This window comes from Alligator sinensis, unplaced genomic scaffold, assembly GCF_000455745.1.
Source record: "Alligator sinensis unplaced genomic scaffold, ASM45574v1 scaffold755_2, whole genome shotgun sequence".
Taxonomy (NCBI): Eukaryota; Metazoa; Chordata; order Crocodylia; family Alligatoridae; genus Alligator; species Alligator sinensis.
The window spans coordinates 2873777-2899671 of record NW_005841883.1 but is presented as its reverse complement, the minus strand read 5'-3'; the positions used below and the strand labels follow the sequence as shown (position 1 = coordinate 2899671).

Sequence of the window (25895 nt, the reverse complement as noted above, 5' to 3'; positions counted from 1 at the left end):
TTGTGCAAAGGAAGAAATACAGCCTATCTTCACAGACCTGGAGCTAGAATAGTTCAGAGCTAAATAATTGTTCTCGTTCTAGCTGTTATGAAGACAATGACTGTAGATGACTTCTGTTGTAAAAAAAATATTGGGCATAAAGGGGACAAAGAAAGTAAATATATGGGCAATCCAAATGCATGGTATTGTATAACATACCTGCATTTTTTTATCTTGTTCATTTTCACCTATCATTCCTGTGCCAGTAACACTTTCACTTCCATCAATAGACACCTAAAAGGATATAAAAAACAAAAATATTTAGTGGTTGTTTTTACTCAGTACATAAAACAAAGAAGGACTGAATTGCTGAGGAATGGTGGGCTCATTCATTTCACACTTCCATTCATTTCACAGTTTTTCTTTTTGCTCTTGGAACTCAGTTCCTATACTACACGTTAGTTCGCAAGAAATGTAAAATTCCACAAATATAACCCATGTTATAACAGCGTTACATAATAAGCAAAATTCTGAGCTTCCCAAGTCATATTGATGAGCAGGGATCCTGGTTTTCCCTGATAAAAAAAATAAAATAAAAAAATCGCAAATTCTCTGAGATAAACCCCACCAAATCCGTGATTAAAATTAAAGCCCCCCCAGACCTGCTGGTGCCCCTTCAGTTGATTCATTCTAGAATACATCCTATTTCAATGTTTGTTTTTTTTAAGTGCATCTTTTCCTCTTATCCTGCTTAATAGCAGGATCATTTTCAATACCACTGATCCCTCTACTCTTAATAAGTATCTTAATGAAGAAGCTGCCATCTCAGATACTTCACCTTTTTGCCAGGCTGAGGAATGCATTGTCTAACTAATTCACATCTTACTTCTTAGTTTAAAATGGGATTTCTATAAAGTGATGCTACTTAAAGACACTATAGACAGACAAAATGTACTCTAATGTACCTTGGCTGCATACTGCTCCAGTGCACTGATGGTATCTGGGTCAATGGCAGCATCTCCTGTATGAAGACCTGCCACTGTGCCATCAGCTTGAATAGCTAAGATGGTATCTGATTGTGGCATTTGAACTGTATGGTGAATGTAAGCAGTGGTTCCATCTTCCAGCTGGACTGCCTGTAATGCACTCTGGTCATAACTGTCTGGGAAATAATTATTACAAGACAGACAATGAATACCAGTGCCTGCAACTGACCAATATAAAAATATAACGTGAGAAATAATCATAATCTATTAAAAGGCCACTGGCAAGTACAAGTAGAACAGGGGCCTCTCTACACATGCAGGTAAAGGTGTGATTGGATCTAATGCACGATTCACACAATCGTACCTCCTGCCATGCCACACATGCACGGCAGGAAATGAGATTGTGGGATTGCACATTAGATCCCATTTCACCTTACTGCTGGTGCAGGGGGAGCCCCGGATTGGGCAAGCTCCCACAGTTGGCAGACCCCTCAGCTGAGGGGCTCCCAGTGGCAGGGCACCCAACGCACCCCTGGGGCTCAGACACGCAGTGGCGATGATTTCACAGCCTCAGGGGAGCTCTGCAGCAGCTGTGATCTCACAGTTGTGGGGGTTTTGTGCACTTCAGGAGCTTGGAAATCCTGGCAACTGCATCTCTCAGCCCAGGGGCTCCATTCACCTCTGGGGCTGGGAGGTCACAGCCATGTTCTGTGGTTACTGGAACCCATCTGGGTCCTGGCACTGGCAGGCACGCTGTAGGAACCCAGCATCTGCAGCATCTGCACCCGCCTCAGTTCCTAGACTCCCAGTCCCAGCTGGGCATGGTGCATCCCTATAACTGGGAGCCCCATCAGCTGACGAGGCTCACAGCCACAGGATAGACCTCTGCTACATGTGCAAATTAAAGCTTGATAACAACCAGCTATGAAGTTAATATACATTTCTGAGGTTTAACTTTATAGCTGGTTGGAGCTTTTTATGGTGTGGTAGCTACTTTGCACATGTGGCTGGTTCCAAAGTAATTGCTGTGAAATTTCTGGACCCGTGGGGAGCCATGTGGGCTGGATAGCATGGCCCTGCATGCTGCAATGGGCATGTAGGGTGGGTTAAGACCGCAGGGCCTGACCCTGATGCATGGGGGTAGCCTGAATCCCAGGGTCCTGATCCTGGCCTGTGGGGGCCAGGTAAAGGTGATGCAGGGTCCTGGGGCCCAATCTGTGCATGTGAAAGTCAGTCAAGGGGGTGCAATCTAGCCCATGGATCAGCCCTGTGTCCCTCAGGGGCCCTCAGGACCAAAAGATCAAGCACCACTGCCTTATAATATTGATATCAGGAACACGGGTTGAATTTGTTGCAAGCTACAGCTTAGCAAAATATTTTATTTTTGTCCACTTATCAAAGTGGCAAGGAAGTTTTATAAAAGCCACAAAGCCTAATCTTCACTTGCAAAGAGGACCAAATCCACAAATACACATAGGCAGACAAGGTTCTTTGGGTGAATTTGATATCTTTTATTAGACCAACCCAAATGGTTGGAGAATAGTTATTAAGCAAGCTTTCGGGTTCAAAAACCCTTCGTCAGGCTAAGGAAGCTTCAGCAGTTGCTGTGTGCTCTTCCTGGATGGAATGAAAAGTAAACAAGCCAGGGGCTGGGCTGGGCTGGGGAGTCAGTTGCCAGGCAGATTACAATGACTCCCCAGCCCAGCCCAGCCCAGCCCAGCCCAGCCCAGCCCAGCCCCTGGCTTATTTACTTTTCATTCCATCCAGGAAGAGCACACAGCAACTGCTGAAGCTTCCTTAGCCTGACAAAGGGTTTTTGAACCCGAAAGCTTGCTTGATAACTATTCTCCAACCATTTGGGTTGGTCTAATAAAAGATATCAAATTCACCCAAGGAACCTTGTCTGCCTATATCCTTAGACCAACACGGCTACAACCTAAACCCCTACAAATACACATAGACATTTCTATGTGCTAGGTCTAATATGTAGTTGTTCATCTATCTTGTTTGTTAATACCATCAGTTACAGGTTTTTTATATACATCTGATTCCTGTAATCCTAAGAACCCAAGCATCCTTTCAATGGCTAACATGATATTTTATAATTACTTTGAATACAGGCATATAATACCTTTATTACTACACATGTGCCAGGGTATGCAGAAGCTGAAGTACTCTGTGAGTACACAATAAGCAATCACACTAATTAATTTCAATACATGAAAATAACACAGACTAGCAGAGTCTGAAAAATTTAGCTAACATATACTAGTCCAAGAAGTAAACCTTCTAACTAAGGTTGAAAATACCTGTGTTGTCACTCCCCTCAAAGTCATAAAAAGGAATCAAAGAATACTGTGTATTACATAATGTAGTCAAGCTGGCAATCAAACAAGTTTTTACTTAATTTTATTTTAAAACGTCACTTGATATGTTACCTGGTTGAATAATAGAAGTTATATTTGTTGAATACTATGAAATTAATTTTACGGTATTTAGTCCAGTAAAACAATAATCAAATTTCAAAATTCCATATTTACTCATCTCTTACATTCACATACAAGGGAACCTTATTAAATACACTGCTGCCAGAAGCAGCATGTGTTCAGCAATGAAAACCAACTATGAAGTTGATTAAATGTAGCCAGCACCAAGCATGTCTATAAAACACATGACCCTTATCGGGAAAACATACTAATAAGAACCTACCACAAGGATAAGTTAGTGCAGCCCATCTGAAGAAGACATATGGTAGGTGCCCATTGCACTCAGTCCTCATTACCGCTACACTGAATGCATTTAGACTTCTTTACTCTCACAGCTCAGCTGTGCCTTTCTCTCCCATTTCCAATGATTCCTGTTTCTTCAGCCTTAAATGCCGGGCAATCACCACCACACAGGGCCCCAAACAGTTAATCCACAATCCCTCTGTCAGCCCCTCAGTCTGTCACATATGATAACTGTGGTCCTGCCCTCCCTAAAATGGAACCAGACTAAGTTGCCCTGAGCCTCATCTGCATATAAATTTTTGGAGGATCCCAGAGCCCATGACAAGAACACCTAGTTCTGCTCATGAGTGGGGGTTCTAATTAGCACATTGATCCTTTGTGGGAGGTATCTGGAGTACACACATATACTGAACAGTGCGCTGAGCTGTGGGGTCACCATGGCCTGAAATCCTGTTGACTGCTGAGGCCCAGCCCAATGAGCTATATACAAATCATAAGCCTTTTGGCTTTGGACTATCATAAACAGTTTGTTGTGGCAATTTTACTCCAAACTATAAACCGAATGTTCATTCCTATCAGCCATAAACCTTTAGGTAGGTGTTCCAGCCTCAAGAAGCAAAATCCAGACAATACTATATATTGTGAAAAAAGTCAACCATCCCTAACCAAACTGCTAACAGAGGACTAGCATTCCTACCAGTTCCTCTCTTTGGCCCCTATTTGCAGGTTCCATATTTGCTAGTACAATTTTGATACTTTACAGTTCTTCTATCCCAATCATTGCTGGCTGACAGATGGGGGAAGGAGAATTCTTCCTTCTGTTCTCCCTTCATTCTCCTAAATATTGATGTGTGAGTGAAAGGAGTACTGCACGGCTCTAGCTTTCTGGTAGCCACTGCATTTTCCTTCCTAATAAACTGCTCTAGAACCGTCACTGTTGTTTACTACAGCTTTGTAAAGCTGCAGCAAAAAAAAATTTAACAGATTCAGGATTCTCTGCAGGAAAAAGAAAGTGAAACTCCTCTGATCAGTTTTCACTCTGATATGTCTTGGGAAAGTAGCAATAGTGACACCACTATCCTCCTTTTGCATTACTTTATGCAAATACAAAACTTCAATCTAGTTTGGAAACCAACTATGAACTTCACCATGAACTTCAGTGATTTTGGAAACCAACAAAATTTCAGTCTAGTTTGTCCATGTTTACAAGTCTTTCTTCGCAGCTACATATTCTAATCCAGTCATTCTCAAGCAGTGGACTCCAGCACCCTGGAGTGCCTTGAGATTTAAGGGCTCCACATAATATTAGCACTGTTAGGTGTACAAATATAATTCACAGGTTAAACCCAGAGGTTTCAAATAGAAATCCATAGTCTCAACAACATTCTGACCAGTTGTGGTCTTTCGGAGTTCTTTGCATCAGAATTATTGCTCTATTATTTTTCTGTAGTTAAAAAAATAGTAAAAACTGAGATGGCATTTTCCAAGGGGTGCCTCAAGCCTAAAAATGTTGAAAACCACTGGTCTAATCTGTGCCCTTGTACTTTATTAGGAAAGTGGACTGCATACAGAATGATGATTTTTTAAATGTGACAACAAATAAGAGAGAAGATCCTAGGGTATTCAATACCTTTATTAAAGTAAATCAGTTAATAGTTGATAATCATTTACTTTTTCTTTCTTTCAAACAATGTGCCTGCAAAAGAAATTTCTAAAGGGAGGGTCCTGTAATGGTATAATATGAGATTACTTCTGAGGCTCTTCTAAGATTATCTACTTTATATTCTCTCTCTCTATTTTTTTAGCTTTGCTGATCCTTACAAAATAATTCTGCACCATACAGGTTTAAGAGTGAAATATTCACTTATACTCTTGTCAAGCATAAGAATATTTCCTAACTAGTGTAGTTAATTACTCCAAAAGTCAACATTCAAACCTGAAATAAATAAATTTGCTTACTTGACTTATTGCACAGAGAATTCTTCTAAAAAAGTAGCATATATTTTAAATACTCTGTGGCTGAGAATTCAATCTCTAGAACAGCTATTCTCAAACTCTTTTAGACTCCAGGACCTTCCATAATTTTTCTAAATTTAGCGGCACTCCATTTCAAACACTCATCACACTCCTCCTCTTTTTTTGATTATAAAAAAATAATAAACCAATTCTGTTGCAAAGAACACAGAAAGACCACAAAAGGTCAGAATGTTTTTGAGCCTATGGATTCTTCTTTGAAATCTCAGAGGTTATCATGTGAATCATGTTTACACACTAAGGCTGCTGACACTGTGTGGCATCCCAAGGTACCATTTAAAGAATCTCAAAACACCCCAGGGTGTTGCAGCACCCTGGTTGAGAATGATTGCTTTAGACACTCTAATTTGAATGATATCTGCTTTCTCTAGCTGCCTCTCTCATTTTTGCATTACATTCAATCTTTACTGAAATTCATGTTGGGGTTTAAATTCTCCATAATCAGCATGTCTCTGCATTGAAAAGCTAAAATAGCCCTAGAAACCCACAGCAATTTTTACTCAATTGGGAACCACTATGTTCCAAATAAGGAACTGAACCAGCCTCAGGTCAGCAGTTCCATTTGCTAACACTTAAAATCTAGCTAGGATTTAATGTACCAAGTCATCCACAATATTGTAAATATGCTCAGAATCTAATCATACTGACCAGCATAGTATTCTTGAAGGAAATTACAACATATTTTTTAATACAATGAATCATACTTTGAAAAAGGACTTACCTTTGGAAGTATGATGAATAAATGCTGTTGTTCCATCTTCCAGCTGAACTGCCTGCCCATCCTCCAAACGAAGGCTGTCCCCTGTTCAAAGGGAAAAAGGTATAATTTTAGATATTTAGAAATAAGTTTGCTTTAAATCTTTACAAACAGATTAAACACTACATTCAAATCATTGTTATATCAGCCAAATTAATATTTTAAAATGTATTTCTGGCTTTAATGCACTTACTGCTTTTGGGCATAGATACATGTTGAACATAGGCAGCAGAGCCATCTTCTAGTTGAATCACCTGACCGTCCATTAATTTTCCATCTGGAATACATCAAGAGATTCAATATAAATTATCCCACATGACATATCACAATTTTAAATGCACTGCTGGTACTCTGAAGTGAAATGTTTCATAGAATAAAAATATGGTATTGACAAATACTAAGTACAATATTAATGTACGTGAACTGCTTGACATCCTGGGATAAAAAATGCTGAAGGTGGAAAATGTTTATTGTTATTACAAATATACTTCTATGGGCCCTTAATGTGTACATTGGTAGTATTTAGTGTTGAAATCTACAGAAAGGCTAATTACTTTGCTTTACTCCTTAATGGCTTATTTTACTAATTAATCCCTTCCTTCCTATTAACTGTAGTAGTAAATATTTATTTTCTAGTAGCACTTCAATTGGAATTGGAGCCCCATTGTGCCAGGGGCTCCATGAAAAGGAATAATCCCTGTCTTTAAGAATTTATAATCTAAACTCAGACACAGGTTCCTTAAAACAGAGAAACAACGTGGAAGCCAATAAATAAAGCAAAAAGTTGGTTGAGTTTTACTCATGTACTTACCTTTAGAATTGTGTTGTATATAAGCAGTGGAACCATCAGCAAGTGTAACTGCCTGCAAACTTACACCCTCCATGTTTTCTAAGTTGTCACCATCTATTGGAAAAAAAAGTTATTTTATAGTATTGTCAAGTTCAGACACTTTAAACATGGTAAGGCTCGCTAAAAAACATAGCATGATTTAAAGTATAATTATAGTGCAGTTTAGATTAATCAAACAAATTATCTAAACAAATGTAGTTATTTCAATATATTTTATATGTACAGTATGCTAAATTACCCCCATATATACAACAATATATGTGTTTTTTAAATGCCAAATTTCACAGGCAGAATGAAGTGGAGATATGTTAATCTGAATAGTTACCTTGTACAGCTACTGCTTCTGTCAAACAGAGAGTTACATGCTGAGCCTCCATTCCTCCTCCAGAAAATTCAGTCATTCCCTGAGAATCTCGATTTATCTGGGCTAGTAACATTGTCTACCTAGAAAGAAATGGGGAGTTTACAAAAAATAAAAACTGGATGCTGAACAATAAATAGTAACATCAAGAAATAAAAAATTACGTGCTTATTCCTTGCCCAATAAGATGGCAAACAAATCCTGAATTTTTTTTTTAAATCCTCTCTCAAAAATTTTACTTAGTGTATTATGGATATTTAGGTTTACCTGCCCCAGAGATATGATGCAGTGATTGATCAATGTCTCAAAGAGCTTAGAAGATGAAAAGTTATATCAGATGGCCAAGTATTGCTAGCTAACCTACTTATTTTTGTGAATTTTATCACGTAGAAATTACTGAATTTTAGGTGTCTAACTGTATTAAAACAAATTATAGAAATTATTCATCTAATAAGTAATGGTATAGTTCACATTGTACTATAATTTCTGTTCAAAATTAAGAATGAAGTTGTAAACTGTAACTAGAAGCAAATTGTGAAAATCATGTAAGTCTTAGTGAAGTCCTATAGGACTATATGTGCAAGCAGCTGCTTACCAGTGGCTTAATCAAGTCTGCTCTGATGCATTCTAATTAGAATATGAACAAGCATGTCTACAGGCACCCTAGGAAGTACCATAACTAACCTTACCTATGCAACCTTAATTTAGCTACCAGGGGCATGTCTATTACGATATGGTCTTAAATTACACTTTTTTTTGCACAGAATCCTGACCCCACCAACTCTGTGGCAGAACTCTGTGTAGTTCTCCTGGTACCATTTGCCTGTTTTAATTGTCAGATATTCCTTTCTTTTCTTGCTGTCTCCTGCCACACCCACCACATACCTACCAGCCAGGGCTATGCGAGGCTTCAGACAGACCTCAAGATCAGGAGAAGCTTTGGACGCTTCGGCATCCGAAGCAGCCATGTCCAGATCGAAGTGCTGGCTTCATTAGGCTTTCCGAAGTGGTTCAGAGCTTCTGAAGCACTTCGGAAAAGCTTCAGAGCCGCTTTGGAGATCCGGCCATAGGGTATAATGGGGAAACAATGAAATATCTATAACTTTGTCATTTTTTGTCTGATCTGGATGAACCTTGCAAGGGTGGTAGCCCCTGCTGAGAGCATGAAGCCTGCCAAGTGTCAAGAAGATAGGTGCAGGGGTTTGGGGGGAACTGTACCACAAATTCTTGAAAGCAAAACTCATGTCACATGTATGTGTTACATCACAGGGGGGTGAAAACTGCAGGGGTGGTGTGACACATAGGCGTGACATGAGTTTTGCTTTTAAGAATTTGGGGTGCAGTTCCCCCCAACCCCCTAAACTGATCTTCTTGAAACTTGGCAGGCTTTGTGGCCTCAGCCAGGGCCACCACCCCTGCAGTTTTCACCCGTATGTGATGTAACACATACACATGACATGAGTTTTGGTTTCAAGAATTTGGGGTACAATTCTCCCCCAAACTCCTGCACCAATCTTCTTGAAACTTGGCAGACTTCATGCTCTCAGCAGAGACTACAATCCCTGCAAATTTCATCCAAATCAGACAAAAAACAACGAAGTTATAGATATTTAATTGTTTCCCTATCATACCCTATGGCCCGATCTCCGAAGTGGCTCTGAAGCTTTTCCAAAGTGCTTCAGAAACTCTGAACCACTGAACCGCTTTGGAAAGCCTAACAAAGCCAGCGCTTCGATCCGGACATGCTGCTTCAGATGCCAAAGCGTCCAAAGCTTCTCCTGATCCGAACCTCTGTCTGAAGCCTGGCACAGCCCTAGCTGGTAGGTATGTGGCTTCCTCTGGGTCCTACTGCCCTGCCTTCTGTCATTTTTGACAGGAACCAAGGGCAGAGAAATAATACTTTTCCAATTTTTTTTTAGGGGCCCCATGGGCCGGAGAGAATGGCCTCACAGGCCGGATCTGGCCCACGGGCCGTATTTTGCCTACCCCTGAACTAAGGAGAGGAAATAATCAAAACAGACAATCAAATGCCCCAAGACAGAGACAGTCAGTTGCACAAGCACCCATGTCACGAGTTTTGCTTGTCCGCAGCTTGAGGTGCAGTTCCCACAAAACCCCTGCACCAATCTTCTTGAAACTTGGCAGGCTTCGTGACCTCACTAGGAGCCACCACCCCTGCAGTTTTCACCCCCCTGTGTTGTAACACATACACGTGACATGAGTTTTGCTTTCAAGAATTTGGGGTACAGTTCTCCCCAAGCACCTGCACCAATCATCTTGAAACTTGGCAGACTTCATGCTCTCATCAGGGGCTACCACGCTGGCAAGGTTCATCCAAATCAGACAAAAAACAACGAAGTTATAGATATTTAATTGATTCACCATTATACCCTATGGCTGGATCTCCAAGGTGACTCTGAAGCTTTGGAGCTGCTTTGGCCGGATCAAAGCAGAAACCCTGTCCGGAGCTCTGGATCAGATCCCTGGCATCTGAAGCAGCCAGATCTGAAGCCAGATCAGATCGCTGTCGACTCACACAGACCTACCAGCCTCTGGAGTACATGAAGCAGAGGACTGACTGGCCAGTTCCCCCGCAACTACATAGCGCCGATTCATTCCCAGAACTCCATCCACTTTGTGGATTGAATAAGACAGTGATCCAGTGGAAAAAAACCGCGTGGGATCATATTAATAAGGAAGTGTCATAATGCTCATGGAGACCTGTATTAAAATTGCACAGGTAACCTCAATTTGGTCATTTCCTAACTCCTTTGGAGACTGACTTTACAACCTCAATAATTAAATGTAGTTGGCGCAGTTTCTTAGATTGTAAAAAAAGTAAAGAAAATATAAATTACATTGTGTGCCATTGCATTGATAAGCATATAAGTTGTTTAATTCCACGATGCAGACCTCTGCACTTGAGCTGAGAAAGTAACTGATTCCCATAGTAGGCTGTCATTCTCTGGTTGGACCAGCACAAGAGATAAAACAGCATGCCAGAGGGGTTTCTACAGATATCAACTACTGCAGAGAAACAGGCAGACTCAGGACCCTAGTTCAGTTCCAGGCTTTGAATGGACCTGGGCTTTTATATACAGACATGTGCCATTTTCCTCTCAATCCTTTTTCCTTCTCCATTCTTCTCTCCAATCTGTTCCTACACCAGTCCTACATTCATCCACCCCTGGTTTTCTGTCCCAGGCTCTTGAAGGTGCTCAATGTAGGCGTTTGAACCACCTCCGGTGGCAGGTTGTTCCAGACCTTGGGGGCTCGGACAGTAAAGAAATTCTTCCTTATGTCCAGCCTGAAACGGTCTTGCAGTAGTTTATGACCATTCGACCTAGTCATCATCCCTTGGGGCGCTCTGGTGAACAAACATTCCCCCAGATACTGGTGGTCACCCCTGATAAACTTATAGGTGGCCATCAGATCACCCCTGAGCCTGCGCTTTTCCAGGCTAAAGAGCCCCGGGGCTCTCAGCCTGTCATCGTAGGGTCTGTTTCCCTGACCTCTGATCATGCGCGTGGCTCTTCTCTGGACTCTCTCAAGCTTCTCCACATCCTTTTTGAAGTGTGGAGCCCAAAACTGGATGCAGTACTCTAGCTGCGGCCTCACTAAGGCCGAGTACAAGGGGAGAATGACGTCCCGGGCCCTTAATCTTTCTTGTGGCCATTCTCTGGACCCTTTCAAGATTCTCCATGTCTTTTTTGAAACGTGGTGCCCAGAACTGGACACAGTCCTCCAGCTGGGGTCTCATTAGCACCAAGTAGAGAGGAAGTATCACTTCCTTAGCCCTGCTTGCAATACAAAGGCTAATGCATCCCAGTATATTATTAGCTCTGTTGATTACAGTGTTGCCCTGGTGGCTCGTGTTCATTCTGTGGTCAACCATAACCCCAAGGTCCCTTTCAGCCAGCATGCTGACCAGGACATCTCTTCCTAACCTATATTCATGTTGCTGGTTACTTCTCCCTAGATGAAGCACTCTGCATTTATCTTTATTGAACTGCATCCGATTCTGCTTCACCCACCTTTCTAGCTTGTCCAGGTCCACTTGGATCCGCATCCTATCCCACAGCACAGGGGTTCCCAAAGTTTTTATGCCACGGCCCGGCAAAACACAGCCTGGAAGCAACTGTGGCCTGGCAAACCGCAGCCCAACAGTCACAGACTACTGTGGCTGGAATTTCTGACCCGAAGACAAGTAAAAATACCCCCACATCCTGGTCAGGGGGTGGGCCAAACCCTACACTACCACGGGCAAAAGGAGCCACAGTTTGCCAGTACTGGGCTGCAGCCCAGGGATTGAGAACCCCTGCCCTAGCGTAACCACTTTTCCCTGCAACTTAGTATCATCCACAAACTTGGCCAGTGTGCTTTCCACAACCTCATCTAAATTGTTGATAAAGATGTTGAACAGCACGGGGCCAAACACTGAACCCTGCAGGACACCACTGGCCACCTCCCACCAAGATGATACAGTTCCATGATTCTCACCTGCCTGTGGGTGACTTCAGGCTCCCACAGAGTACACAGCACAACATGCGATTGCTCCACCCTCTGACTGTTAGTCAGCTGGCTTTGCAGTCTGCTCCGAGCTGCCTCCTCACTCAGCCCATCCCTGGCCATGATGCGACTCAGAGCCTGGAAATACCAAGAGAAGAGAGTCATTTGCATGTGCAGAAGCCCGGAGTCAGTCACTAACCCCAAATGGGTGAGGTGGGGCGTCACCTACCTCCGTCTCTGGGATGATGGCTGTCCACACTTCATGGACCATGTCTGACCAGCCAGCCTCCAGCAGCACAGCAGCATCCAACACGCACACAGCCTTACCTATGGGAAAAAGCAGCTGCCATTACGGGCTGCTCATGCCAGCCACCTCATGGGTTCTGGCAGACTGGCGACAGAGAATCACTTTATCACCAAGCAAGAAAACTCCATGCAGAAGAGAAAGCTGCAGGCATCACACTGGGAGGTGCTTACATATTCCAAACTTGATAGAAACACCTTCACTGGGCAAGATGGGAGAAATGCCTCTCAAGCTAGCAGTATTCTGGGGTACTTCTCCCTGGGGCCTCACATGATGCTTTATCACTGCTTCAAATCTGGGTTAAGAACCATTTGAGGCCTTCTGGAGTGGGGGATATGGTGGGGCATTTCAACTCTTTAATCAAAAGCTTGTAGCCCATGCCTGAAAGCAGACAGCCCCATTCCAACCAAAAGGCTGAGATGCACAGCAGTGCTGAGAGGCAGACATGGCTTCCAGCAAAGCATAAACATTTGAGTTGGGAAAATTGAACAGCACAAAGCTGATAAGAAGTCTGGGCAGCTGCCAACTGGGGTTTGAGGCAAGCTATGGCTCTGGTGTGTACTGTGTGGCAGTGTGACACGATGTCCCACCCCCCTGTTTTCGTTAAAAGCAGACAATCCCAGTCACCTTGAACAACTGCCTCGTTGATCTGCTTCTTCGCCATCTGGGCAATCACAGGCCACACAATGTCTGTGAGAGACTTCAGCTGTTCCTAGGAAAGGGGCATGATGGGACTTCAATTACTTGCATTAAAAGACAGTGACAGATTACCTGGGTAAATCCACATGTGAAATGCAGGGGCTGCTGTGGAAGGCACCCCTAATCTGCCTCCTTCTGCAGAGGCCCCAGGGTTTCCAGATGACTTGTATCTCCCTGAATGGAGGGGAGGGGCACACTTGGGAAAGAAGGCACAACCCTCTATCTCCTGCTCTCAGGTGGCTCCACTATCCATAGCAGTGTCTCAGCCACAGCTAGTGAAGAGGAGAAGCCTTTCCCAGCCAGCAGAGAGCAGTGGAACTCAGAGGTTCTGTCAGCCCCAAGCAGACCAGCAGCCATGTGATACCCAGACTCAGAGAGGAAGGAATCCTGGAGACTGATCCCTACCACACCCAGCTCAGTGGGTCCCAAATGGGATTCTCACTGCTGAACTACGTAGGAAGAGTAGGAGCCCAGGAGAGAGGAAAGTAGAGCAATGACCCATGTGCTCACCACTGCACTGCCTGCTCCTGCTAGGGGCAAGTCTGGGCCACACAGCACCATCACACCAAGCCAGTGCTCAGACCAACCACAGGAGATGTGCTCCCAGAATCAGCATGTGGAAGGCCCAACAAATGGGTCCCACCCTGGCAAAGAGGAAAGGGAAGGCATATGGCTCCCTGGGCAGCAGGGGAAGGCTGCTGGTTCATAGATTTCATAGATTTCAAGGGTCGGAAGGGACCCGTTAGATCATCAAGTCCGACCCCCTGCTCTGGGCAGGAGAGAGCGCTGGGGTCAAGTAACCTCAGCCAGGTGCTTGTCTAATCTTCTTTTGAACACTTCCAAAGAAGGAGAAAGCAACACCTCCCTTGGAAGCCTGTTCCATATTTTGGCAATGCTCATCATAAAGAATTTCTTCCTGATGTCCAATCTAAATCTACTCTCCTTCAGTTTATGGCCATTGTTTCTAGTAACCCTGAAGGGTGCCCTGGTATTGCTGGTTTCCAGCAATAGATAAAAAACACTCTTGAGAGCCAGGTCAGAGAGAACAACAAGCAGCCATGTGTCAGCAGTGCCAAAGCAGGAAACAACAAGCTGGGGCCAAAGGAGAAGAGCCCTCAGTGGTTAAATATTGACATTCGGCTGAGTTGGTTTTACCTGGTTCCCAAACACTTTGGCTCCAAGGACTTTCCTGTTAATCGTTCCATCTTCATTCAACAGGTCTGGAAAACAAAAAGGTAGCAGGTTTCTACAAAAACAAAAAAGGACACAGTTCAGATCCCCCCCAAACAGCCCAGCCCCAGGGGACAAGCTTCAGTGCTAAGGAAGGAGGGCATCTCCACTTGGGGTTCTGTCAAAGAGACACTTCCAAAAGAGTGGGAAGGAGGCTGCAAGTGCCAGGGAGGGGCCTTTCATGTTTTTTTGCACATGAATCAAAGGACAGATTGCTTTTCTCTGGATACTCTGACATTCCTAAGGGAAATTGGGTCCTTTCTTGCTCCAGCAGGAGAACCTGTAAATCTCAGCTGGAAAAAGGAGAGGTCTCACCCTTTAAGACAGAATTCCTTTCTCCCACCTGCTCATTAGGCAGCAGAGTTTAAAAGGAATCAAACAGAAACCCTATAAACTCCCAGTGATCTGCTCAGATGTCATGCGGCTAGACACCCAATCACCAAGGCCTCTGCCAAAGCAGACAAGACCTGTCTGTCTCATGGAAAAGACCAAAGTTATGTTTATGAACAACCTACTAGGCTTCTCTACAAATCAGCATTTTCCCAGTTCCCCTTGCACAACCCCTCTGAAGTAGAAGATCAGCTCATGTGCTGCCTGCAAAGCTTAGTGCCACATAGCACAGTACAGCCACCACCTTTTACATAGAAGCCAGGTCTAGCAAGGCTATATGTCCCAGCGTGTTACATTGCACTATACACACAGTAGCTTCTGCTTGACCCCAGTGACAGCATGGCACCCTGGGTCCTGTGTACTGAAGACAAAGACACTGTTTTATGCCACCACAGGCAGCCTCCCCCAACACTTCTTAGATCAACAAGGTCTGGGTGCCTTTGTTTTGCAGGGTCTTCCTGCCCCCACCCCTAAACAGCTTAGGGGCTCCCAACCCAACATGTATAGAACAGCTCCTCTCTGCGATGCAACAGTGGCAAGCAGCTGTTTGTTCAGTTCAAACCCATCCTCTGCTGCCAAGTTAAGCAACAGCCACAATCTCCCTCTAGAGAGCTAGGCACTCTACTGCTTCACAAGCAGCCATTCTCCAGTAGGGGGAAGCACACATTAGCAAACCCCCTGGGCACAAGGCAGAGTTGAAACATCAATGCACCACACAAGGTGCATTCCAACCAGCCTTTGCTCCCTGTCATCAGCTCCTCATGGACACATTCTCCAAGGAAATGCTAGCTCTGGGACAAGACCCAAGCCAGAAGTACAGAGAGACAGTGCGGAGGTGGCAACCCATCCCCTTTGCCCTACGGCTCCCTGCAAGGTTGCTAGCTTTACCTGCTCCAAATGCCTCCACCACCTGCCCATAGGCAGGGCCTCCAGGGGCATATGCCTCATGGCCCAGCCTGTCGACATCAACCAGGTAGGCTCCAAGGTGCTCCAGGTGCCTGGCAATGGAACTCTTTCCACTTCCTGTGCCTCCAGTCAGACCAATCACATATGGGCAAGAAGGGAGGTCCAAGTCTTTCTAAGGAAGGAAAAGAAAAGTCAGAGACTCTGGTGGGGGCAGGAAAGGCTGGGGAGAGGAGAGGGCCTGCATGTGAACCCTGTACAAGCCCTGGAGATGGCAGTACCAGTTGGACGCTCCTCCATGAAACATGATCACAGACATGGAATTAATCTGGCTCAGGGGCTCTCCTTTTGTCCAACAATATTTCATAGACATCAGGGCTGGAAGGGACCTCGGAAGATCATCGAGTCCAGCCCCCCGCCCAAAGGGCAGGAAGTCAGCTGGGGTCATAGGATCCCAGCAAGATAAGCATCTAGTTTCATCTTGAAGGTGTTCAATGAAGGCGCTTGAACCACCTCCGGTGGCAGGCTGTTCCAGACCTTGGGGGCTCGGACAGTAAAGAAGTTCTTCCTTATGTCCAGCCTGAAACGATCTTGAAGTAGTTTGTGACCATTCGACCTCGTCATCCCTTGGGGCACTCTGGTGAACAAACGTTCCCCCAGATGCTGGTGGTCACCCCTGATAAACTTGTAGGTGGCCATCAGATCACCCCTGAGCCTGCGCTTTTTCAGGCTAAAGAGCCCCAGGGCTCTTAGCCTGTCATCGTAGGGTCTGTTTCCCTGACCTCTGATCATGCGCGTGGCTCTTCTCTGGACTCTCTCAAGCTTCTCCACATCCTTTTTTAATTGTGGAGCCCAAAACTGGACACAGTACTCCAGCTGCGGCCTCACTAAGGCCGAGTACAGGGGGAGAATGACGTCCCGGGATTTGCTTGAGAAGCATCTATGGATGCAAGTCAGCATTTTGGTCGCTTTACTAGCCGCCGCATCGCATTGCAGGCTCATGTTCATCTTGTGGTCAATGATGACCCCCAAGTCTCTTTCTTCCATAGTGCTAGCCAACATAGCACTGCCGAGCCTACAAGGATGCTGCAGGTTTTTTTTCCCCAAGGTGGAGAACCTTGCATTTATCGGCGTTGAACACCATCAGATTCTCGTCCACCCACTTGCTGAGCCTGTCCAAGTCAGCCTGGATAACCTGCCTGTCTTCTGGTGTGGATGCTTTGCCCCAAAGTTTGGTGTCATCGGCAAACTTGGCCAGTCCGCTTCTGACTCCAGTGTCCACATCATTAATGAAGATGTTGAACAGTATGGGTCCAAGGACAGAGCCTTGGGGAACCCCACTGGTCACAGGACACCACGATGAGTGACTTCCATCAATTACTACCCTCTGGGTCCGACCCCGGAGCCAATTTTCCAGCCAGTGAAGAGGATGATATTAACACAGGCCAGTCTGTCACTGCCCTCTAAAATTTCTTCCCTGTGGTTGAAAGGGCCACCACATCCCTCTCCTTCTAGCTTGGCAGTCCAGGGGGAGGAGGCTGTCAACAAATCATCCTGGCATCCATGTACACTCTCCCATCTTCATTCTAGCAAGCATCTCAACAACTTATATATAGTGTCTACAGACCCCCCTAAGATCTTCCCAAAGCCGCTGGTCCTGTCCAGAATTGACCGCCTGGTGTCCCCTGATCCTGTCCCCATGTTCCTGCTCACATTCCTGCCCTTACATGGCATAAGACATGTGGCACTTCCATCATCTTCTTCACCCAACCCTTGAGGTCCAATAGACTGATTTCCTCCAACAGGAAAAAGGCCACAATAAACCCGCAGACTAGAGGTCTTGTGACAAGGCAGTTCCTCTAGTTACCAACCTCATACCTGTGGGGGCTGCAGCAGTGTCCCGAGCAGCCTGTGCCGGAGGCTGGAAGAGCTGATCTTTTCTTCTTCATTTTCACTATGCTGGAGATCTTTAACCAATGGGATCTCATGGAGAGCCAGCTCAGGGAGCCCCTGGGACAGAACAGGCACCACACTGCCATGAGAGGGTTGAGAGCCACCAGCACCCACTCCCCAAAAGAAGGCAAAGCCATGGCAGCATCTATGCAGCCCACTGTGGAAGCCCCAGGAATTAATCTGTTGGCAAGAAGTGCCAGAGCCAGAGCCGGGCAGGAGGTCATGGCCTCATATTGAATAATGAGACTGGTGTAACTGCAACTTCACCTGCTGCCACCCAGCACAGGTGGGGAGATGGTGATGGGAGGAAGACCCTAGAGCTAGGTAGGAAGATACCTGCCAGGCCAGGGCTGATTCCCAAGGAATCAAGAACTTCTCTCCACCAGGAGGGACAACTTCCCTAGCACCCTGCAGGCCCCAGATCAACCAGTAACTGTAGCCTGGACAAGCAGGCTAATCTGCAATTGGTGTTCTGGAGATTCGGGCAAGAGCAGCCAGTGCTAAGTACAGACATGTTACTAAGCTAGAACACTGGTCTGTCCGTAAGCCAGGGAACATAGCCTAACCTGTTAGGTTAGGAGCTGTCAGAGCTGCTAGGATGCCACTGGGGGGGTGGGGTCGGCGGCACTCAAACCCTCACCTTCCAGCATGCAGAGAGAGGGTCATTTTTCTTTTGCATGAGGAGCATGCCCTGCTGGAGGCAAGGAAGCCTAGCCTGCTACAAAGGCCCAGCACTGAGGCCGCGAAGTCCAATCAAACCCCAACTTAAAAAATAAACCCCAGCTCAAAGTGACAAATGTACAGGACCCACCTCCTCAGCAGCAGGCCCTGCAGCACTGTAGTGGAGCCAAAGGCCAACTGCATGCACCACAGAGCAGAACACAGCATCTGCCACTACAGCAATTCACTGTGGGCTGCCCAGTCAGCATCACCCCAGGCAAGTCTCCAGGCCAGACATGAGCTGGATCATTCCTTCCCAGGGTACAGTTAATAATGGAGGAGCAGAGGGAAAAGAAGGTATCTTCCTCTGGCCCAGAGGGGGTGTGGGCAGAAAGACATGGCTTTACACTCGCTGCTGTGAGCCAAGCATTCATCAGCAAACTTCAAAGATCCCAAGGGAGGGCAATGTTTCTGCAGAAGGCCACAAGAGCCCCAGCAAAGTGGTACAGATAAGCCCTGGCCATGGCTGCCAGTATACCCCACAAAAGGAGGCTTCCTCATCATGGCAGGGGGATCACTGTGTGGGAAAGGAGGGGTATAGGACCCAACACACTGCATTGCTCTGTTCAATCCAGCCATCCCCTGCACTCTCCACTCAGAACCTTCTCTTTGGAGAGTTCACTGTTCTCTGAACCCTCTGCATCCTCCCCACCCAACATGCTTCAGGTGGGCAAGTCATCCCCCCAGCAAGTATCACTAAGCAAGCAATCACATTGACAGCTCACAGCAAGAGGTGCACGTGTGGAGAGCCCAGGGCAGGCCTTGCAGATTGGGGCTGGGGGGCGCTGGCAGGGCTCTGCAGGGTGGATCTCATAACTGGGATAAAAGGGAGGGGCTTGCAGGTCAGGACTACAGTGCAATGAGAGCTATCCAGTGTGCCCCACTACACCTTGCACTCCCAGGGCCCTATGTTCAGTGCTACCAGATTTATTCACAGATGCCAGGAGCAAACAACCGAGTGAGGCAGGGATGTATTCAAAGTCAGCTGTAAGGGCATTACATTTTCCAGTCTCTTCTTGTTCACGGCCACCCCTCCCTTGCGAGTTTCCTCACTGACTACTATACACTTCAGGTCAGGGTCCGTTATCGATGGGCCATAGGGATCTAGCAGAGGCACAGTGTCATAACGCAAAGAGGGCTTGATGTCCACCAGGAACTCACAGAGCTTCTCCACTCGCTTCTCATAGGGCTGGATTAGCTCCTTTAGCAGCTTATCTGGAAGGGACAGGAAACACCAAAGGGAATTAGCTCAACAGAGCAGAGACCCCCACACCAGGAGCTAGCAGAAAACAAGGATGGAAGGGGAGGGCCAGGAAGGATGGCACAGAAAGCATTAGCAACCCTGGAACAACCCAAGTTCTCTCCTGCACTGCTGGGACATCACATCAGCAACCTCCCCGCAGTGGAGGCTCCTCTGCATCAGAGAAAAGCATCACTCTGGGGACATGATGACAGTACAACTCCTTGCGTACACTATCAGAGGAATGTCACCTCTGCACAAAGCAGCCACCAGGTCAAAGTCACTCAGCTTCACTCTGCTTGGCAAGGAAAATTTAACAGTGGATGGCCTGAGAAAAAGGGCAACATACCTGTCATAAACAAGCCAGGCAGCAAGGTATATTCAAGAGATGCAAAGAAGATAACAACCCTCCTCCTCTCCAACACAACAGCCCCAAGATCTCAGCATCTTTTCAGTGCAGATGCTGCTACATTCCCACTGCCCAAGTCAAATGAAGAGAAGCAGCCTGACAAGTCTCACTTACAAGCTCTAGCTCATTTCAAGTTCTCAGGCACAAGGCCAATGCAGTGCTGCAGAGGAAAGGCTAAGGACATAAACCCACAGGCACATTACTAGTCCTCCCCCCTCCCACAGGGCTTGGAAAAGTCTCCTTATAAAGGTTACAAACTGTGAAGCGCTCTCCTATCTCATTAATAAGCAAGGCTTCTTAATTACCACCAAGCCCACAGCACTGAAGCATCTCTTCCATTCCTACTGACAAAAGCCCAACTTCCCTCTCCTTTCTCTCTCAGGGTCTCTCTCAGGAATTTCCCCCTCCTGCCATCTACACAAACCACTTTAGCAGACCCCTCCCCACACCATCATGCTTGACAACACAACTGTGCTCACAGGCCGTACAAATGGCTCCCTTCTGTGCCGCTGCAGCTTAGAGAATCAGAGGGAAGAGAGGAGCAAAGGTAAGACGATAACCGATCAGGGCAACTCCAGTTTTACACCCCACTCACTTTCCAGGAGATTCTTGTCAGAGATGCCCAGAAGCAGCCGGTTCTCAGCCAGCATGCAGCACGTGCTCAGAAGGATCTTGTGGGCGTTATGTAGCCTATCAAAAGTGCCTCCTACAACAACGTCACTGTAGCTGTGCAGGAACATGCCATCCCAGTCTGGTTTCTGCAAGGGCTGCTCCCCCTCTCCTGTGCCTGGCTCATAGTCTGGGTACAGCAGCACAGAGATAAGATTGGGCCGGCAGCTGTAACAGCTGGTGGCATAACGCTCCAGCTGCTGCTTCACGGGGTTGTACTGGCCCCCATCGCTGGTCTGAAAATCAGTCAGGACCACCTCAGGTGGGTGGGAGAGATTTTGCACCGAGGACAGTGACTGTGGCGCCAGGCTCTGGTTGCGGATGTTGGTCAACAGGACCCGCACGTCCAAGTGGCCATGAGCGTCAGCATCCGCATACAGCTTGTTGATGACGTTGTAGACTTCACACGTGGCTGGCACATAGGTGGACTTGGGTTGTGACGAGCCTGTCAGACTGAGCCCTGGCTGCAGGTGAATGTAGAGCGTGTCCTCCACAATCCGGGAGGCTGAGGCCAGGATGGGCGCAAGGCGTGGGGACAAGGCAGACAGCGGGGCTGTGAGCACCAGCAGGCCCGAGCGGAAGACAGACATGCTGCCTGGAACAGACACACGGACAGGCAGGGAGAGGCAGTTAGCTGCGTCAGTCTGATGCCAGGCAGAAGGCAGGGCAGCCTAGCAGCTAACTAGCTCAGAGGAGCACAGGTGTTCAGAGGTGACAGCCGACTTCATCAGGGGCTATGAGCCTGACACAGTACCTGATGAAGTAGGTCAGAGGGTCTCAACCTTTTTAGACTCAAGGCAGCCCTCCGGCAACGCCAGCTCTCCGCTTGCACTTGTTTTCTGACTAGAGAAAAAGAGCACAGCAAGTCTTCTGCTGCAAAGAGCTCAGGAAGACCACAGCTAGGCAGCTTTTTAATGCTACGGATTCCTAAAATCTCCTGTGAATCACGTCTGCACACTCAACGGTGCCGTGGCAGCCAGGAAAGGGCCTCCAGGAAGCCCAGGATGCCGTGGCCCAGTCGGGAATCACAGAAGTGTGCTGTCGCCTATGACAGTTCACGCCTCTGACCAAGGCAGATGCAGCCAGCGGCTCCAGCCCTTCCCAGCCAATGGCAGTCCGGGCCCATGCCAGCTCTTGGCTCCTGCTCGACTTGGGCTACAGCCAAACAGCAGCATGCGCCTTGTGGCGCACGGAGCTCAGGCAACCGCGGCCGGATGGGCCGAGCCGACAGAGCAGCGGGTCGGGCCGAGAGGGGCCTCCTTTGGGACGTGCCTGGGCCTGTCACGCGAGTCCCGCCCACGCCGTCACGCTGCCCGCGGCACCCGGGAGAAGCTCAGGCACCCCGGGGGGCACAGCCGCCCGGCCCGGGGCACACGCAGGCGGGAGGAACCGCCGGTGGCAGCGGGAGGAGAAACCGCACCGCCGGCCCCACCACGTCAGCGAGCGGCCAACGGTCACTCACCGAGCGCCGGGCTCGAGGCGGCCGCTGCCCCCACTCGGTTTCCCTGAAGCCCTGACCCGGAAGTGCTCCGTCACCTGCCGGAAGTTCATCACCCCAGAGGGAGGGGCGGCAACTCCTTTCCTTCCACCCACCCCAGCAGCCGACGCGCAGTCAGCTAGCGCCGGGCAGCTCGCGGCTCCGGCCCCGAGAGCTCTCGCGAGAGGAGGCCGTGGGCGGGGCCGGCGTGGAACAGAGGGAGTGACGTGAGGGGGTGGGGGCGGGGCCTGGGAGCTTATTCCAAGCCCCCGCAGAAGGACTTGAACACGGACACTGAGGGCTGCGACGTGGGGCGTTTATTGACCCGGGTCGCGGCCACGGCGCGGGGTGCGCCTGCCCGTCTGATGGGGGTGTGTGCACACGTCTGTGCGTGTTGCGATGCGTAAGCGCATGTGTGTGCAGGTGTGTGAGCGCACGTGCGCATGTGCCTATAGATGTGTGTGCACGCCCATGCGTGTGAGCATGTGTCTGCGTGTCAGTGGCTGTAGAGCAGCAGGCTGAGTCCGCACGGGATCCTCCATGGCCACGGCTGGGGGTTGCCATGATAAGGCTTCACCTGAATGGAAAAGACAAAGTGCGCTGAGCCCGCGGGGAAGGAGGGAGAGAGACCACAACACACACGTGGGAACGGGACTGTCCCGTCTCCTGCTGCCCCAGTCGTACACACGGGGCCTTCGTGCCCCATGACAGCTGTGTAGACCATAGGCAGCTGGCACGTCCCGTTTGCTCCCTGCAGCCAGGCTGCTCCAGCTTGGACAGCGTGATGGGCAATGGGTCATAGCACTGTCCAGTGCCATAGCAGTGAAGTTTGGCACCCAGGGCAAAGCCTGCAGTGGCAGCCCACCCTTGCCCCGCACACAGATCCAGGGGGAGCACCCCCCATGCTTGCTCTGGAGTGCATGCAGCTGCAAGCTTCTCACGGCTCTGTCCCGTGCTCCACCCCAGCTGGGCAGCACCTGTTGCCGCCCCTTTACTTTGGTGCCTGGAGCAGTTGCCCCACTCACCCCCTCCCCCCCCCTTGTCATGGCACTGGCACTGTTAGCTAAAGGTTGGGAAGCAGAGAAGACTTCACAATACTGAAGATGCCCAACCCTTCCCTGGAGCTTTCCTCCTAAGGGCTCCTTGCAGCCCCCTCTTTCTTATTTTTTTTTAATTTCATGCCCTAGGTTGACTCAGCCACATCAATTCTGAAATCTATCAACTGAGCAGAACTCAATCATGCAAATCCGGGTGGCACTGCCACCGCAAGTATCCTCTTCCCAGACTTATCAGCTTGGGGCTTTGGATACTTCCAAAGCCATAGCAGGCATCCTATGTGCAGGCCCAAGCCCAGAGGTCTTGGGGTTCAGATGCCCCCAAGTGTTGCTTGCCCTTAAGCAACAGGCCAAAGGAGCAAGCTAGGGGGAAGTCCCCCATCTCCATAAAATAGGGGTGTAGCTGAGATTGCTCATGGGGTGGGGGCTGCCTGCAGTGCAAGGACAGGTCTCCACCTTTTACTGCATGTAGACATTCAGAGATCAGGAAGCAAATCTTCCTTTCTAATCACAGCAGGAAACCACCTGGACTGATACTACAGTATCTCCCCTGCCAGCCCTGTCTTTAGAAGGGGGATCAGAGTCATCCCCCTGCCTACCCCCTGGAGCACAAGGAACATTTCCAAGGGCCCCAGCTGCTCACAACTGAGATCTCAAACCTGCCGTGCTTGGATTCCAGCCCGGAAATCAAGGTTCTGTTGGCTAAGCCCGCACTTGTGTGGGAAGCTCCCGTAGCTAAGCAGTGCTTTCAACCCCCAGCATTGTCTGCATCTTGCCCTCCAAGTCACCATTAAAAAAGTGGGGGGGAATAGAGCAATTACCTGCTGTTGGCTCAGCCTAGTAGTGCACGCCCATCGCAGCAGCAGCCTCCAGCTCTTCCTCCTCCTGCCTCCTATAACTCCCGTGCTCATGATTCCTTGGCGGTGGGATGAAGGCTGGTCCAGTCCTCTCCACGTGGATCCCTCTACTGCTGAAATAGTTCTGCAGGGCACTTAGGAACTGCGGAGGGAACCATTTCGGAGTCAGCTGGGGCCCAACCTAGAAGCAGCCCTGATAGCTGCTAGCACAGGCTTCATCCTGCCTGCTGCTGGCACCACGCCTAGCCCCTGCAGCCCTTGTTTGGCAAGGGAGCAAACAGCACAGACCTGGAAATCACTGGGGAAAACTACAGTCTGCCTGGTGACTGAGCGCTGTTGGCCCCAGCCCTTTCCTTCGCTGCTGTGGAACCTGGATCCCCAGAGACCCCAGCCTGTGCCAGGAGTGCTGCACTTTAGGGACAAGACCCCATTGTTGTCCGGTAGCCTTTAGGCTTAGCTTGGGTCATTGTGTCAACATTCTCCTCGGTCCAGGAACAGCAGCAAGTGGGGAGAACCTCGCAGGTTTGTGGCTGGTCTGAGCTTTCATTCCTTCAGAGGGTTTGACCCATTCCTGGCCCTGCCAGTGCGTGAAGGCCCTGCCCTCAGCCCTACTTGCTCTGCCTATGAAGGGAACCAGAGGCATGCAGACATGGGAAGCAGGCTCAGAGGGCTCTCAAGGTACATGGAGTACCACCATGTCCCCCCTTGATGCTCCATGTCAGGGGAAGAGTTTTGCTCTCCAAGCCAAAAAGCTTTTGCTGTCCCCAGCAGCAGGGTCGTACTTGGCTGCCTTGCTTCCCTGCCATGGGTCAGTCCAATGACTGTGAGCCTCCCCTGAGTTGGCATTCCCATGGGAGGATAATCTGCCTGCTCTCAAACACCAGTTGTGCCTCCCATAGGTGGGAGACAAGCAGAGCAAGAGGCCTCAGCCATCGTGGCTGAGAAATTCATCTGGTACTCACGTGTTGTTTAGACACTTCTCTGCTCATTATTGAGGCCCTAATGGGCACTTGAAAATAAGCCTCCTGCACAACAGGCGCCTCCAGAGGCAGCAGGGAAAGCCAAGTGGCCATTCTCAAGGGCTACACTAATGATGCAGCAGCCTTAAGACCACTCACTGCCTCCCTAATTTCCTTTGATCCTGGGCCGTGTAATGGAGAAGAGCCTCGCCCCTTCCTTCAAATCTAAAAGCTTCAGGCAAGAGATGTGTTCACCCCTCAAGAGCCACTTTCAACCCCTGCCTCTCTGTAAATGGCAGCCCCTGGGTGCTGTATCTAGCCCAGTTCAGCTTCTGCCTCTGCTGTCCTGAGAAAGCAGCGTGCAAAACAGCTTGGCCCCAAAATGCAGAGGGGACCTTTTGGCCCAGCTCCCCACTCCTCACCAGCTCTCTGTTCTCCGGCACTTCCAGTGGGTTCCACCTCCCATTCTGCTGGGGTCTGTTTGAAGGCCGGGCCTCTGCCAGCAGGCACAGGAGGCTCAAGAGGGTGACTCGAAGCATCAGGTCCATCTCTGGAAGTAGCCTCTGCTAGCTGCAAGGAAAAAGGACATTACATGTCATGACCCCCAGGGATCCCGGCCAAAGGCAGTGCTGGAGTAGCAGCATCCTAAAGCATCTGGGAGTATATGGCGGACGTGGTAATTAGACTGAGGAAGCCTGCCCTGAAAATACTTGCCTGCGTGTGAAAGCAAAGGGGTTAATCCTTACGCCACACTTCAAATGCACCAGCCACTGATCTACTACTATGCGTGTGTTTGTTCCCCTCCTCCCGGCACCTTACCTGCCT

General features: G+C 48.3%; 2 protein-coding genes and 1 long non-coding RNA gene across 5 annotated transcripts in view; all 3 read right to left on the bottom strand.

Annotated features, from left to right (window-relative positions):
• The window catches only part of ZNF143 (zinc finger protein 143), a 38155-nt gene extending 30369 nt beyond the window's left edge, over positions 1 to 7786 (bottom strand). Inside the window, exons 1-6 of the mRNA XM_006017671.3 lie at positions 7661 to 7786; positions 7297 to 7389; positions 6679 to 6762; positions 6450 to 6530; positions 945 to 1141; positions 199 to 273 (exon numbers count right to left, since the gene is read on the bottom strand). Coding sequence (XP_006017733.1) covers positions 199 to 273; positions 945 to 1141; positions 6450 to 6530; positions 6679 to 6762; positions 7297 to 7389; positions 7661 to 7772 — 642 coding nt within the window. The 5' untranslated portion in view covers positions 7773 to 7786. The remainder of the gene's footprint in view (positions 1 to 198; positions 274 to 944; positions 1142 to 6449; positions 6531 to 6678; positions 6763 to 7296; positions 7390 to 7660) is intronic.
• Positions 7787 to 11259: 3473 nt separating this feature from the next.
• On the bottom strand, positions 11260 to 22323 carry COASY (Coenzyme A synthase). Of its 2 annotated transcripts, XM_014516909.2 has the most exons (9): positions 22185 to 22320; positions 20649 to 21317; positions 19405 to 19619; positions 17610 to 17741; positions 15717 to 15906; positions 14364 to 14428; positions 13137 to 13221; positions 12435 to 12532; positions 11261 to 12343 (listed from the first exon to the last, which is right to left on the bottom strand). In XM_014516909.2, the coding sequence occupies exons 2-9, from the start codon at positions 21310 to 21312 to the stop codon at positions 12092 to 12094; spliced, it is 1701 nt and encodes a 566-aa protein (XP_014372395.2). In that variant the 5' UTR covers positions 21313 to 21317; positions 22185 to 22320; the 3' UTR covers positions 11261 to 12091. The 2 variants fall into 2 exon arrangements, with proteins under 2 accessions (XP_025052496.1, XP_014372395.2); XM_025196711.1 differs by lacking the exon at positions 17610 to 17741 and having other exon boundaries at positions 11260 to 12343; positions 20649 to 22323.
• A 133-nt stretch (positions 22324 to 22456) lies between these two features.
• The window catches only part of LOC102373786, a 5224-nt gene continuing 1785 nt past the window's right edge, over positions 22457 to 25895 (bottom strand). For both annotated transcript variants that reach the window (XR_003092596.1, XR_323114.2), the window contains exons 2-4: positions 25493 to 25640; positions 24076 to 24253; positions 22457 to 22776 (exon numbers count right to left, since the gene is read on the bottom strand). This is a non-coding gene — a long non-coding RNA (uncharacterized LOC102373786). The remainder of the gene's footprint in view (positions 22777 to 24075; positions 24254 to 25492; positions 25641 to 25895) is intronic.

Coding starts and splice junctions, on each gene's coding strand:
- COASY (XM_014516909.2), bottom strand. CDS start 21,312: ATGTCTGTCTTCCGCTCGGGCCTGCTGGTGCTCACAGCCCCGCTGTCT. Junction 14,429..15,716: donor GGTGGAGGCATTTGGAGCAG/GTAAAGCTAGCA, acceptor TTTGTTTTCCAG/ACCTGTTGAATGAAGATGGA. Junction 13,222..14,363: donor CCAAAGTGTTTGGGAACCAG/GTAAAACCAACT, acceptor CCCCTTTCCTAG/GAACAGCTGAAGTCTCTCAC.